Source organism: Gossypium hirsutum, chromosome D11 (genome assembly GCF_007990345.1).
Source record: "Gossypium hirsutum isolate 1008001.06 chromosome D11, Gossypium_hirsutum_v2.1, whole genome shotgun sequence".
In the NCBI taxonomy this organism is placed as follows: Eukaryota; Viridiplantae; Streptophyta; class Magnoliopsida; order Malvales; family Malvaceae; genus Gossypium; species Gossypium hirsutum.
The window spans coordinates 13,326,076-13,342,088 of NC_053447.1; the positions used below are offsets into that span (position 1 = coordinate 13,326,076).

Genomic DNA, 16,013 nt, shown 5'->3' on the forward strand with positions numbered 1-16,013 from the left:
TTACCTAGGGACTAAAATGTAAAGTTTATGAAATTTGTGGTAAATTATTAAAATAAAGTGTAAAAAAATCGAAATGTGAAATCAAATAATATGATAGAAGACTTAATTGAAGTGTAATATGGTAGTGGATTAAATATAAAGTGATGTTAAAGTGAAATTATAGTAAATATGGAATTTTCATGATGCTAATGACTCTCCAAAAGTGGGTATATGAACTAATTATTGAGATAAAATATTCAAGTGAGATATTATATGAAAATAAATTGTTTATAAAGTGACCAAGAAGTTGAAAATAATTGTAGCACCATCAACCTAACTCGAAACTTAATCCGGATATCGGATGTTACTAGATACAAACACTTAGCATAAATTTTAAACACTTTGCGTGTAATTCTTTTTCAACATAGTTCGTATTATTTTTGTATTGTTCTTCTATATATAAAGAGAATACAAATAATTACAATGACGTATGAAACAGTATACAAAATTATAAAATTTTATTAAAACAGAGTCTTCTTGACGTAGAGAACTACACGCCAAAACTCTTAAGATGTCCCTTGTATGCATAATAACCCAAAATCACCATTTTCTCAATGCATTCTTGGCTTGGTCCCTCATGGCGTACTCACTCTTACAGCAAAACCTAAAACACGAACAAACATTTGTAAGTTCACACGAACTTAGTGAGTCTTATAATAAAATACCTTGGAGCCTTCCTAGTTGAATTCCTCATCCTGAAGATTTTGGGTTACTGCTCTGTCTTTGGTGGATGCATTCATAATATCGAATACATACTTTTACGCTAACTATCATACTTAAGATATCAACTCTCGCTTCACTCTTTGGCTGACTTCAAATCTTACCAGACAATGTACATATCTTCTTTTCTCTGAGAATCACGAAGGTACTTCTCAAAAGAATGTCTATACAAAGCCTACCATTGAAGAAACCCTATTCAAACAGTCATAAAATACTTTTTTCCAGGATGGATACTCACAAACACTTCTCTTGACGGATATCAAGACTAACATATCTCATCAGTTGAATTTCATGCTAGTCTTAATTTTGGCGAATTCTCATATTTGTTTTGGTAACTATCAGATTACTTATCAGATCATATCTTGAATCAACCCAGAGAGCAACCAATTCTAATGGATGTAATATTTTAAGACATTTAGTAGAATCCCAGAACATTATATTACATAACTAGAGATACTCGTATTAGACAGATACTACAGAAACCAGGTAACTATACTTAGCATGGAAATACCCTGGCTTGATAAACACTTATACTACTCGTAAATTCAAGCCCATTGAACTCTCTATTCTGGTAAAACCATAGTGGATTCATTTATTAGGTATCTGTAGAGAAACTATGTCACACATTTCTACAACATAAATTCAAACCTTTCCTCGAAAATGGCTAATAGATATTCGCCACTTAGGCGATACAAACTTACCACAAAGGCACTTGCAAAATACACCACAAAGGCACTTACAGAATACGTCACAAGGGCACTTACAGAATTGATCTGTTGTAATTCAATGTAACAGATTAAACTAGTTTTCGCACTTTAAGAGCTTGAACATAAGCATTTTAGTTAAGTTTTAATTATTTTTTCGTAAGTTTAGTTAAATTCAATAAAATGTGTAATTTGAGTCTTTTATTTACCTTAAGGGCCAAATGAGGCCTAAGGGTGAGCTAATATACTTTATGAGAGTGTAGAAGACCACTAGAAGGTGTGCTAACTCAATACCGGTCGATGTGTTACAACACGGAGCATTGGATGTTACAACATAGGGAGCAGAATAAAAGAATTCTAAAACTACCTTCGGTGTCGCGACACAACCTGAGGATGTCACGGCACACCCCTGAAAATACCCTGAAGATGAGCATACTATCTTGGATGTCGCAACACAAGACCCGGTGTGTTGCGACATCGACATCACCTCTGTACGGGAAATAATTATGAGCCAAGGGAGTTTTGGTCAGCACAATCAAATGTTAAGCATAAGGACGGCAGTTGACCTAGGGTTAAGGACAACAACCACTCTAAAATTTATAAATAAGCTCATTTAGCACATGTTATGAACAATTTTTTATATTGTATAACTCTCTTCTTAGATTTAGTCTTTAGTTTTTCTCTTCTTAGATTTTAGGTTTATTTCAGTTCTTGCTATTTGCCTTTGTGGGAGAAATCAAATTTGTGAAACACAATCAAACTCTATAAGGATTATGTGTTTAATTCTAATATGAATCAGGCTTCTTCTAAACTTTATTCTTTTGAATTATTCTTCATTTTTATTCTTCCTATCAAGTTTATATTGTTTATAAGATCCATGAGGAACTAATCCTCCTATGGGGGATTAGCGAGTGGAGGATGATTACTTAACTATTTTGTAGGGTTTTCTTAGTGGATCAACTGTTCAGGAAAGAAAGGACTTAAACCCTAAGCCTGACAACCCTAGAAAGTCATTAAGGTGGGAATTAACCCAAATTTGGTATGACTTATCTGTGAACACATTAACCCTAAATTGGTTTGGACTGTGAGGTCGATAGATAAGTAGTTCTTGCCGACTCGATATTTCAGTAGAAGATCAGAAGATCCTACTAGGGTATTGACAAGTTGATTGAACAAGAAAACTCGAAACAGTAGTTGGTTATGATTACTGAAGCGAGCTAATCACCCATGCCTAGATTTGATATATATTTTATTATTTGATTTTTGGTGATTTGTTTATTTCTTTTCTTTCTTTTCTTATTATTAGTATAGATTACCACAACATTTCTTGTTATTCATCGTAATATAATCCATCTAAAGTACTACTTAGATTTATTTATGTTTATGTTAGAATTAATTTAGTGCTCGCCTCCCTTAGGTACGATCCTCGAAGTACTCACCTACTCTGTTGTAACTATATTACAACGTGACCTGTATACTTGCAAATACTGCCTTTCATGTATTTTGTACAGGATTTCTACTCTAGACGTTGGTAAGTCTGGAGGCGGTCAAGAATACGCTACAAAGGCACCATAGATAACCTGCCTAAAAAGGCTCTATTTGGTTGCCGCATCATATGAACTATCGTGTTTGTGATATGGATTTGCCTAAACTCATTATCGCGTGAGGTTTGACCATCATCACCTTGGGACACGAGAAACCCTAGTAGATAGATGCGGCTTATCCGTCTATTCTAGAACGTGCCATAGCCATGGTCTTTCCTCAGAATTGTCGTACCGAAATTTGTGTTTACTGTCCCAACGGACTTCATTGAATACCATCGCGGTGTTAGAACTCATATCCCATAATTTCTCAACATTCCATTAAACCCCTATTTCTCCAACATTTTCATTCATGCATTGTACATCTAACATAAGTATACATTTATGTAAGCTATACTCATTTTTCTAACTCAATCATACTTCTTACATACTTCACCCACATCAACACGATCATGCATCAAAGTATATGTTCCATGTACACACATACAGTTGCTTCACAGAATGACAAGTATCCATACATACATACAACACATCACACAACTAAATTCACACGGATACTAAACGAAAATCACATATACATGTTTAATAGTCATTCAAGAACTCATGCATCATTACTAGAACATCAACTATATAAAGAACGTTCTGGAACGATTATAAGAGTCAAGACTAGGGACTCACCTAGTACATATACTGTAGCTTGAAGTTCCAAACTCTGACATCCTTCTTGACCCAAAAGCAACAACTGTTTAAGAAATATGGAACCACCATTAAAAACCCATATATAGACAATTTGCTAACATCTCAAATACAGACGACCCCCATGCAGGGCCTCTTATTCACAATCTACTGATCATATGCTTCTTAATATCCTTATTCTTCTACAAACTTAACATGCAAAGCTATCAAACTTACCAGGAGGTGGAACATCCACTGATAACTTCAAAAACCTTAGCTTCCATCTTAATAAAGGAAGAGAAAATTTAAGTTTAAAAAGAAGAAGAACCAGGGAATAATATCGATGGAAGAAAAACCACCCAAATAATCCTTTCTCACCAAATACATACATACCCAGTTCCCTTTAGTGGATCTTGACAAGTGTCAATTGTATCCAAAATTTGTCCTAATAAATGGCCTACAGAGTCTGAGATAAATATAAATGAGAATCATGTACCAATGTTATTTGACCAGTCAATCCAGTTGGCTTCTAACCAGATCACATTACACAAACCAATTAGCATAGTGCTCAAATAACTGGGCATACTATAGCTTTAGTTCTAACTCTCACCAGGCTTACTCTTTGCTTATCATATCCTTTCCTTAGATAGCAAAATAACCTGAGACTAAACCTTTAATTACTTCTACAGCGAATACCATACTAGGGGTAAGTAAAACTCGATTCGACTCAAAAAATTTGAAAAAAATTCGAATTTCGGGTTAAACGAATCGAGTTATTCGAGTTAATCGAGTTATTCGAATCAACTCGAATTTTTTTTCAAATTTCGAGTTCGAATCGAGTTGAGTTTTTGAATTTGAATAATTCGAATATAAAACTATAATATTTTACATTTTTACCCCAAACTCTCAAACCTTTTTACTTTTCCCTCAAAACTTTTACTCCTTCCCACTTTTCCCCTAAAACTTTTACTCCCCTCTCCTCCCAACCCCCCAATCTACCCAAAATTCATTTCCCACCAAAATTTTACTATCCCATTTACTTTTTCTCAAAATTTTACTCCCAAAAACCCTCAAAACCTTTTATTTTCCCCTAAAATTTTTACTCCCTCCCACTTTTCCCCTAAAACTTTTATTCCATTCCCATCCCACCTCTCATCTACCCCAAACCCTCCCCCTCCAATTAAATTTTAATATTTTTCCTCCAAAATTTTTCTCTCCCCTATTTACTTTCCCTCAAACTTTTATTCCCCAAAACTTTTTATTTTCCCCCTAAACTTTTACTTCTCATCCTTTACTCTCAAATAAAAAATCAAAATTAACCAAAAAAAATCACTAAACATAAATAGTAATAATTTTATTTATATCTACTATTTATATTATTAAATTAAATTTCACATTTTATATTATTTATATTATTGAATTTTTTAGTCATATTGAATATTTATATTAAAATTGAATTATTAATTATGCCATAAAATATTCGTGTTAAAATTTTATATTGATATCAATTTCACATTTTATTTTTAAAATAAGTTTTATTAAAAAATCATATTTTTACATTTAATATATTTTTTAATTCCAAAATACATAGTGACAAGAATCTGAAGATAATTGAAACAACTAAGCAAGCGAAGAAGCTAACCAGTATATAAAAAATTAATAAATAAATTATGAGGTGATGAAAGTTAATAAAAAATTTGATTAAGGTGGACAAATTTTATTACGATGGGTGACAGTAGTTACAAGGACCCAAAATTATTTTTTAAAATTTAACTCGAACAAACATATTCGATTCGATTCAATTTGAATTCCATCTCACTCGACTCGATTCGAGAAAACTTCAAATAAAGTTAGGATGATAAAATGGGATTCGAAAACTCGATTAACTCGAAAATTTTCGATTCGATTTGATTCGATCGAATGCTCACCCATATACCATACACCAAATTCTAATCCGCAAGAAGACTATTTAGCTGGTAGACTACACTATGCAAAACAAATAACTTCACAACTACACGCCTTTTTCTCAGATCCGCTAGATTTGGGGTGTGATAATAATGTAAAGTCGTACATGATACTAATTTTCTAGTGACAATGATTATATACTTTGATAGTGTTAATGATTTTAATAAGTGTTAGAGATCTTGAAATTTATATACATGGTTTTTGAAGATTTATTATGAAATAGAACACTTGATAATGGATAAAATAAATAGGGTTAATAATTTTGATAATTGATTTTTGTATATATAAATGTTTTAATGATGTAAAAATGGATTAAATTGTAAATGAATCAAAAGTGAGTTAAATCTTGTAAACAGCGAAATTAATGCTAGTGAAAATTAAATATAGTATGTCATAAATTAAAAATATAGTGATTGAAATCTAATGAATATTGTAATTGAAATTACAATTATTCTTTAGATAGTGGATATGAGTACTAAATTGAATAAGTGCAAAAGAGTAGTTAAATTGTAAAAATCATAAAATAAATATTAGTATGAATAAAAACTGCGGTTATTCATGAAGTGGAAGTGTAAAGAAAATACTCTTGAAAATTTTAATGTCAAAATTATATGTTCAGGTAATCTTAAATAGTAAACTCGAATAAAAAAAAAGTGAAAGTGTAATGAAATTGTGAAAATTATGGAATAAAGTATCTGTAATTAATTATTGTAAATTCAATGATATTCGAGTGCCTATGTAGACTAGCATTGAACATGTTCGATATAGATGGCATGCCATTAGGAAATTATAATATGTGCAAATGATCGCGACTCTTCAGAGCATTTCAATGATTTTGCACTTCGATGCATTACAATGTTATTTCCGCATATCTTACTTGTTCAATTGAGTCTACTATGGGTTATCAACTCATGAGAAACATAATTGGTAAGTGATTAAAGAATCTTGAGAACGAGAGATATGTGATTAATGGAATAAGTGTCAAAGAAAGATATATGATAAGTGAATTCCGATAACAATTTATGTTAAAGCGTAAAGTGATAATATAGTAAATTAAAGTATTAGTAAATTTGGTAAATATATTGAATATTCTCTTGATTTAAATGATATGTTCATGTAAGTACATTAGTAATATTGTTACTATTAATTAAATTAAAGAAATGAAAATATTTAAATTCATTGGTACTTACTAAGCTTTCACAAGCTTAACGTGTTATTTTTCAATGTGTAGATGAAAGATCGAAGTGAAGTTTTTGTACAAAGTAGCAACCTCGACACAACTCACCATATCATCAAAGCTTGGAAAAAAAGGTTATAAAATAAATTTTATGATATAGAGTATGGCATGTACACAAGTGAATTAATGAACTAATAAAAAAAAGTATCTAGTGGTTTAATATTTGAGTTTGATATATTTGAAAACAGAATTCATGTCGCAACGTCAGATCCTTCATGTCATGACAAGAATTGGACAGTGAGTGATGTCGCCTCATGACCTAAAATCCTTGAAGTCGCGACGTCACCTAGAAAGTTTTAAAAACTTTACAATTTAATTTTTATTCGACTTTGGGTTATTAAAAGAGCTTTCATAAGCCTATTTAAAGCTCAGATAAGATTGTGAAATGTTATAAGTGTGTAATAATCTTAACAGCACGAACAAAAATGTTAAATTAAATGGAAATTATTTGTAGCTGCTTCGGCAACGAATGTGACATCGTAGAGCTCAGACCTTGTGATCGGGTCAGGTATAGGGCATTACATACTGATTTTCCTATTCCACAAGTGCATGTGGTAAAGCAGTGGATGTTAGTTGAGAGTACTTTTAGAGTTGACCTAAAGGGATTGGACGAAGCATTCATCAAGTTAGGTATGTGATTGACTAACAATGTTATCAGAAACTCTTTGATGCGGTCGTTGAAAGCACCAAAAATATTCTATCCCTAATAAATAATGAAAAGGAATAGTAAAAGGGAAGTAGGGCCAAATCCTCATGGACTGGATTTGCACAATGTCTTGTTCCGTGAAATCCCAGGCAGAATCTTGCCCAAGAAAACCTGCGTTCTTGGAAAAATAAGAAAATAACAGAATTAAAGGTTTGGATCTGAAAACAAAAAATAAAATAAAAACAGAATTAAGAATATTGAATCGAAGATTCGAGAAATTAAAAATAGAGTTGAGAGAAAGGAAATTCTTATGGGAGGTTCCAGCCTCCAGTTGTCTCATTCCGCCTTGGGTTCAATCCTCGACTTTTATATGATCCTTCCCAAACTGAATAAGCCAGTTATAGTGGAAGAGGACGCCTACGACCACCAGCTCCAAGGATTTAGACTTACGATTTAGTGAAACCTGACTCTAGCCAACAATCACTTCTGTGGGATCATCTTATGCTAGATCAACGCTTTTCAATGGCGAATCCCACGCCATTTTGTCTCTTGGGCTCGCTAACCTCTGATGTAGTAAGCTAACGAACCAACTGTGCAACCTTCCCAAAACATACAAAGCGGTCGCCTTTGCATATGTTGAAAAGCTTACTTCTTAAGGGACATGGACGGAAGCGTCAGCCCCATAGTGCGGAGAAATGATGAATACTCAGCGAGGAGGCTAAGTATGGACTCTAAGCCTCAAGAACCCTTTTTGGGGAATATCGACAACCTTCGGCTAGATGGGTTTAGTGGCTCATGATTGTGGTGGAAAAGAAAATAAATAAAATAAAAATGGAGATTTTATTGAATGAAAATATGAGAAGAGAAAAAGCCTAGAATTTTGGGGAGAGAGTGTTTACAGAAAAAAAGATGGATGCCTTTTGAGTCACTTCACCCCTATTTATAGTGCTAGGGGAGATAGTCTAATCCTACTTAAACTCCCAAAAGATAAATACATTTAATTGAAGATAAATAAAATTAAATCCTAAAATTAAATAATCCTTAATAATTATCTTAATATTAATTATCCTAATATAATTAAAATAGAGTCTGATAGAATAAAATCTCTTCTTTTTGCATTTCAACCCTTGTTTCCTCCATGCTTGCACTTTTGGCACCAACTTTTCCTTGTGTCGTGCATTGGCCCATTTTATCTCTAAAGTTACGCTTTTGGCCCTTAATTTTACTTTTGCCTCAAATTTAGTCCCTATGAGATAAAAGATCATAAATAGCTCAAATTAGCAGAATCATACTCAGAATAAATACATAATTAGTACATAAAAATACTTTATTCTAGAGTGTTATCACTCTTCCTCATATATCTTTTAAAGATCACGTCGGTCCACTCTGTATGACATGTGACCACACCCCACTGTGCGTACGCTGGAGCTTGTAAATATGCAATTAAATATAAAGTATTAAGTGTAGTATCTGCAAGTATACAAGTCAAATTGTAATATAGTTAAGGTGTTACAACGAAACACTAGGAAGTATTTCGATAATCGTACCCAATGGAGGCTTGTTTAAACTAAATTGAAAATTAACACATTACTAGGTATAAATACTACTTACATGCTAATTATATTACGACAAAACAAATAATGGAGAGATGATTTATAAACAACATGAAAATAAATTCTAAAGTAAACTATCTAAATTTCAATCAAATTGTAACAGCTCAATTTTTAATAGTGTCAAAAATAGTGGTATTAGGACCACAGTTTTGATGAGTGAGTCAATAAATATTATTTATTAATATTTACAAGTTTGTTATAATGTTATATTAATTCTTGAATTGGTAATTTGGTTGAAAAGTTAGTAATGTAGATGTAAGGACTAAACTGTAATAATGGTAAGAGTTACACATTACTAGGTATAAATACTAATTATGTACTAAATATAGTACGACAAAGAAAATATAGAGAGATGATTTATAAACAACATGAAAATAAATTCTAAAGTAAACCATCCAAATTTCAATCAAATTGTAATGACTCAATTTTCAATAGTGTCAGAAATAGTGGTATTAGGACCACGATTTTGATGAGTGAGCCAATAAATATTATTCATTAATATTTACAAGTCTGTTATAGTGTTATATCAATTCTTGATTTGGTAATTTGGTTGACTAGTAATATAGATATAAGGACTAAACTGTAAGAATGATAAAAGTTACACATTATTAGGTATAAATACTACTTACGTACTAATTATATTACAACAAAGAAAATAATGGAGATATGATTTATAATCAACATGAAAATAAATTCTAAAGTAAACTATCCAAATTTCAATCAAATTGTAATAGCTCGGTTTTCAGTAGTGTTAGAAATAGTGGTATTAGGACCACGATTTTGATGAGTGAGTCAATAAATATTATTCATTAATATTTACAAGTCCGTTATAGTGTTATATCAATTCTTGAATTGGTAATTTGGTTGACAAGTTAATAATGTAGATGCAAGGACTAAACTGTAAGAATGGTAAAAGTTACACATTATTGGTTAGCTAGTTAAATGGATTTAATAAGAATTGTTATAGGTTTTATGCGGCAATTAACCACATTTTCCTAGAAAATATTGGTTAGTGTTGAGGTATATAAATAGAAATATTTAGTGGATGGAAACAAAGAGTCTCATTCTCATCTTCTTCCAGTGAAACCATCTCTATTAAAGAAGAAAGAAAAAAAAAGCTCTAGGTAGTTTTGAACAATCGACTTTGCATGTAAGTGCTTTCAAAGTCAATTCTTCATGAATTTTACATTTTTGAGATTGTTGTATCTCGATTTAGCTAACCTATATGTCTGATTTCAAAATTGTTAAGTTTTGAAGAGTTGTCCTTTATGAATTGAATGTATTAATGTATAGATCAAGAACCAAATCAACTAGTAGATAACAGAGGAAAAGGAAAGATCACGAATTAATCTTTGATATTATACTTTTGTTGCTATACCAAGTAAGTTCATATGGTAATGTTGTGTTTAATTATGAAATTTTTAAGTTTGAATGAATATAGAAAATGTTAGCAAATTGGCACATAACGTGAGAAAGGTATTAAATGGTAAAAAGGAATATTCAAATATGTATATAGAGCTCAAACGAGCAAAGGATACAATTAGCATGCAAATAGGGTTATTGCGAGATGTATGGGTTGTAAAAGGGATGTGAAGAAGATGAAAGAAGTTCATTGATGTTATTGGAGTCCAACATTTGTTGCGCATTTCCAATTTTATCTCTTCGTGTATACTGTCGTGTTATCGGATAGAATAGTTGTTATAAACAAACTGGCGTGTTATCGAACAAAATAGCTCTTATGAGCAAACTGGTGTGTTTCAATTGGTTACCCGTATATCCATTTCTGTTCACAAAAATTTGTCGGGTTGACTACTTAAAGTAAGGGTGTCATTGATTTTATGGTGATATATATACATATATATATCTTGGAAAAAGGTAAGAATGCTTGATGGAATGACTTGTGTTTTAATGGTACAAAATGCATGGAAAATGTTACATGATTCAATGTGATGCACTCACCTTGTACGTGTGAAATTTGTTGACAGGGGAATACGAGTTTTGGTTAAGTTATTTATATTAATGTTTTGTGAGGTGAGTTTTAATGTTTTAAACCTATGAACTTACTAAGCATATTTAATGCTTACTCTGTTTAATTTCCCTATTCTTGTAGTTATATTTTGCGGAACCTGACAGATGGATCAATCCACAACTCACACTATCCAACTCATGTTTCGATAGATTTTACTTTTAATCCTACACTCGGTTAAGTGGCATGTATATAATTTTAAATTGTATACAAGCCTATTTTGAGGAATTGAATATGAATAGTTGATGATATAAATTATAGGTATTTATATATATTGATGATGTTTGTTCATGTGTATGGCATTGATAACTAATTGCTTGAATTGAAATGAATGCATGCCTTGAATGTGTGAAGTTATTTTTGGTTTCATGGTGGACTTTATAAATATGGGTTGTTAAATGGATATTAAAAGTATGTTCAAAGCCGTAGATAGTAATTGTGTGAGCATTCATGGTGGATGGTCCAAGCGTGACTTAATATGCGGACTATATGAAATCCAGTTGATATGGCGTATTTTCTAGAGGCAAACCAACATGGTAGACATGTTAGGGAGCGAGTGGTTATGGCTTGTGGAGTATATGTGAGAAATTTGGCGGACGGATTTGTGTATCATCTTTAGCAGTTAATCCATTTGGCGGGTAGTCATTTGGCGAAACTTATCTTTGGCAGATAACCTTGGCACGTTATGTTTTAAAATTTTCCATTTGAATCTTAAACATGCTTGAATCTATTGATGATTGCTTTTAAATGTGTTTAGAATAGTTTTAATGATTTTAAAACAAAATTTCTCATTAAACTTTGCATGTAAATGTTCCTGTATTTTACGGTAGCATCTCGTAACTTGGATTCGGTGACCAGACCGGATAAGAGTTGTTACATAAATTAAGTAGACAGAAGATTAAATTGCATTTGTGTTCATGATTAACTTTAGATTGAGGTTTTTAACAAATTAGCTAAGGATTAACCTAGTTAATACCTTTCGGCCTATAACCAGATTAATTGATGGATTCAACCTACTTATCTTTCGACCTGATAGCTTAAATCGGATTAGATTAAGTTGGTGCTAAGTAGATTATTCTTTCGGCCTCCTCTACCTAAGTTACTTCCTGGTTTCGTCAATCTTAGGGTTTAATCTCACTTAACCTATTCCAACTAAATTATGGTAAACCTCGAACCCTCAGTCAATCAGTCTCACTTTCGCTTGTCAACCTTCCAAGGGTTTTTAGTTCTTGGCCATACTAGACGCAACTTTCTCTACTCGAATATTGCCCATTCAAATTAAATGTAAAAATAAGAGAAGGAAGAAGAGAAATCTAAATCCGAAAATATTTGTTGAAGCTTTGATTTGTGAAACCTTTGAATTGATTCGGTTGAAGTAGAAACAAAAAAAAAAGTAAAATTGTTGAAAGAACTAAAACTAAAATTCAATTGAAATAATAGTGTTTGGAATAGAAACTGAATTATTTGCAACTAAAATATGATAAATAAATTATAGTTAAGTCATATTTTTTTTTGGAACAAATTGTTTATAATTAATAAATTAGAAGTTAAACTTATATAAGATTCAATGTAAAATCTATTTTTATAAGCGATATTCACATATAATTGTAAAGCTAGAAAAAAGTTGATATAAAATAATTTTATATGAATTTGGTAATGACAAATTATTAAAAAAATTAAATCAAATCTCTTTTTATTAATAGACATTTAAAGTTTTGATTGAGCTAATGCTACTCTCAACCGAATCTTAATTTAATTGAAAATTTATTAAAAACTCCCTATATTAACAAAGGGGTTAAATAAAGTTTTGAAAATATTCTTATCCTTTTATGTTTTTATATAATATATAAAAAATATATATACACGTGATATGATTCAAACTCAAAATATTATAAATTCGTATATTTAATATTTATATAAATATTTTTACAAATTTATTAGTGAATAATCTATCAATCTCTCTTTTGTTAACTTCCATATCAAGCAAGTAATGGATTGGGTCAGGCCTACTTTGCCCAACATGGGCGCTGGGAGCCTAATCGGATCCAAGCCCTGTTTTTTGGTCTAAATAGTTTGTTCAACCGTTCAAGTGTCAGCCATTATCAGTGTTTCAACTAATACAACATTAAAAATAGTTATAATCCATCCAAAATCTTGGAGCAAAGTCAAAGAATAGAGGAAGAGGCAAATTTGGGTTTCTCGAAATCGATCCAACATCCTAAGGTAACCAGTCCAACTCTACTGCTTTGGTTGCCTTACAAACCAAAGGAATTTCTGGAATCTGAATCTAATGTTTTGATTCTTTTTGTTCTTAATTTTAACCAACCCGATTATTACTTCTTTTTTTATTTGATTCGATTGTAAAATAAAAATACCTTCTTTTTATCACCAATGCTGGATACCAAGTTTGGGTTTTGGGTGTTTAGAATTGACTAGTGCTTAAATTGAATCTATGCGGTAGTGGTTGCTTAGTTACCAATAATAAAGAAAAGTCTGGGTTTTGATGCTTTAATTATGCATTGGTTACTTGCTCTTGTTAAGTTATTCTTTTACAAGTTCGAAACTTAATCTTTCTTGTTCAACGTAAAGAATATGCACTAGTTCCATGCTTACCTTTTGTGTGTTTTGAGCGTCTCTGCAATCCATTTTTTTCTCTTATGCACTATGTCCTTGGCAACCTAGTAAAAAAAATCCAAGCTTTTTTATCTACCAGTGTTGGGATCAATACAACCCTGTACCTTCTCATCTTGTTATTTAGTTTCAATGGTCATTTAGGTTTTGCCCGAGGCAAAGTAACATATTAACAGTTAAGTGAGTTTACTAGGTATTGTGGTGTCTTAAAGTCAGGAACCTCTAGTCTAGATGTGCTATGCTTTGCTGTTTAAAGATACACATTTCCATCAGTTCTCTTCCAGAAGCAGTATTGGCTATGATTTGATTTCTTAAGGCTTCTGCTTTTCTGGTTCTTTAGTCATGATGAACTGGGGAACAGTCCTTTAGGACCTGAACAAACAGCCTATAGGTCTGATGCAAGGAGTTTAAACATGAGCGTGAAACTTACCAACTATCCTCATTTATCAAAACATTGTGACATTTTTCTTGTCTAAATCTTTAGCCATGTTTAATTGCTACTTAATAGTCACATCATATTTGATTGATAGATTGTGAAATATTTTCCCTACATATATTAACCAAATTTCAATTCTTTCTCTTCTCCATTTTGACAGTTCTTACAGATTTCAAATCCTTACTAGGTTTTGATATGGAGAGAATTAGAGAGAGAGTGATCCAGATATATGGCAACTTAGTTAGTTTATTGCAGAAATGCATATTTTGCATTCTTTCTGTTGGTCCCATACCTAATCATATTGCATTTATTATGGACGGGAATCGGAGATTCACAAAGAAGTGCAAGTTGATGGAAGGAGCAGGCCATAAAATTGGATTTTCAGCTCTCATGTCCATGCTCAAGTACTGCTACGAATTTGGTGTGAGATACGTAACAGTCTATGCCTTCAGCATTGAAAATTTCAAGCGAAGTCCTGAAGAAGTTCAATCGTTGATGGACTTGATGCTAGAAAAGATTGAAGAGATACTCAAGGAACAGAGCATTGTCAACCGCTATGGTGTTAGAGTTATATTTTCAGGGAACCTGAAACTCTTGAGTGAACCAGTTAGGTTGGCAGCGGAGAGGGCTATGCTTGCCACTGCTAAGAACTCCAAGGCAGTCTTGTCCATTTGTGTTGCCTACACTTCCACTAATGAGATCATGCATGCTGTTCAAGAATCTTGTGAAGAAAAATGGGATGAAATTACTCTATTGAATTCAAGTGGAGCAGGTTATGGCTTAATCAGCCTTGGAGGGTATGAACAGGATGAAATGGATCACCTTATAAAACTTACTGATATCGAGAAGCATATGTATATGGCAGCTGCACCTGACCCTGATATCATAATACGTACTTCTGGTGAGACTCGTTTGAGCAATTTTCTTTTATGGCAGAGTGCAAACTGCTATTTATACTCGCCTTCGGTTCTTTGGCCGGAGATTGGTTTTCGTCAATTTCTGTGGGCCATATTGAATTTTCAGCAAATTCATTTTTACTTGGACAAGCAAAGGAAGCAGTCATAAAAGCTTCCCCGATATTGATATGCTTTGTTTGTGGGACGTTCTCTATCATCTTTAGTAATGGTAACAGATACCAATATAAGCTTGGACTTGTTTTTGGTGTCCTCGCTGCTGTTTCATATCTGAGTATAGTACCATAAATGAATCGAAGTTTAGATTTGGAGGAACACATTACATGGTAGGGTGTATGTTAGCAAGCAAAGTGCTTCTGGGTTATATTATATACTCACAGTTATAGTCAATGTGGTCAGAAGATGGTGATAGTGGGATAGATGATAGAGAGAACAACTTTATGACAGTTGGGGGTATGTTTGGCTTTGTAACTTGTGATTGTGTGATGGAGAACAGCCTTCCAAGTATTGGAAGAAATGGTAATTTCATTCTAAACCCTAAATTTGGGAAGTAGGATTTGATTTGTTAGTGGACTTGTTTGTTTGGTTTAAATTTCTTTATTTGGGCTCCAGGGTTTGAAACAGCCTTCCAAGTATTGGAAGAAATGGAATGTTCATTCTAAACCCAAATCATAAGTTGTTAATTTTATACATGTTTTATGATGTTTGGAGGTTGTGATGTTTGACTATTGAACAGTCTTTGACACTGAGAACTGTTGAGTATTGTTATTTCTGGAGAACTTGTTCTGCAAAAATAAATATTTTTATTTGTTATTTCATGGCTCCATATTGAGAGTACGGATTGACATTTACTTCATTTGGCTGAC

The 16,013-nt window shown here is 32.3% G+C and overlaps 2 protein-coding genes across 2 annotated transcripts in view; one reads left to right on the forward strand and one right to left on the reverse strand.

The window, feature by feature from the left end:
- LOC107923142 (uncharacterized) overlaps positions 1-16,013 on the reverse strand; it is a 44,728-nt gene that overhangs the window by 17,582 nt on the left and 11,133 nt on the right. The gene's annotated exons all lie outside the window — the stretch shown is intronic.
- LOC107922961 (dehydrodolichyl diphosphate synthase CPT3) lies at positions 13,256-15,960 on the forward strand. The gene is made up of 2 exons (XM_016853163.2): positions 13,256-13,389; positions 14,394-15,960. The coding sequence occupies exon 2, from the start codon at positions 14,429-14,431 to the stop codon at positions 15,296-15,298; it is 870 nt and encodes a 289-aa protein (XP_016708652.2). The 5' UTR covers positions 13,256-13,389; positions 14,394-14,428; the 3' UTR covers positions 15,299-15,960.

Excerpts from the sequence above, each read along its gene's own strand:
- LOC107922961 (XM_016853163.2), top strand. The coding sequence starts at position 14,429 with ATGGAGAGAATTAGAGAGAGAGTGATCCAGATATATGGCAACTTAGTT.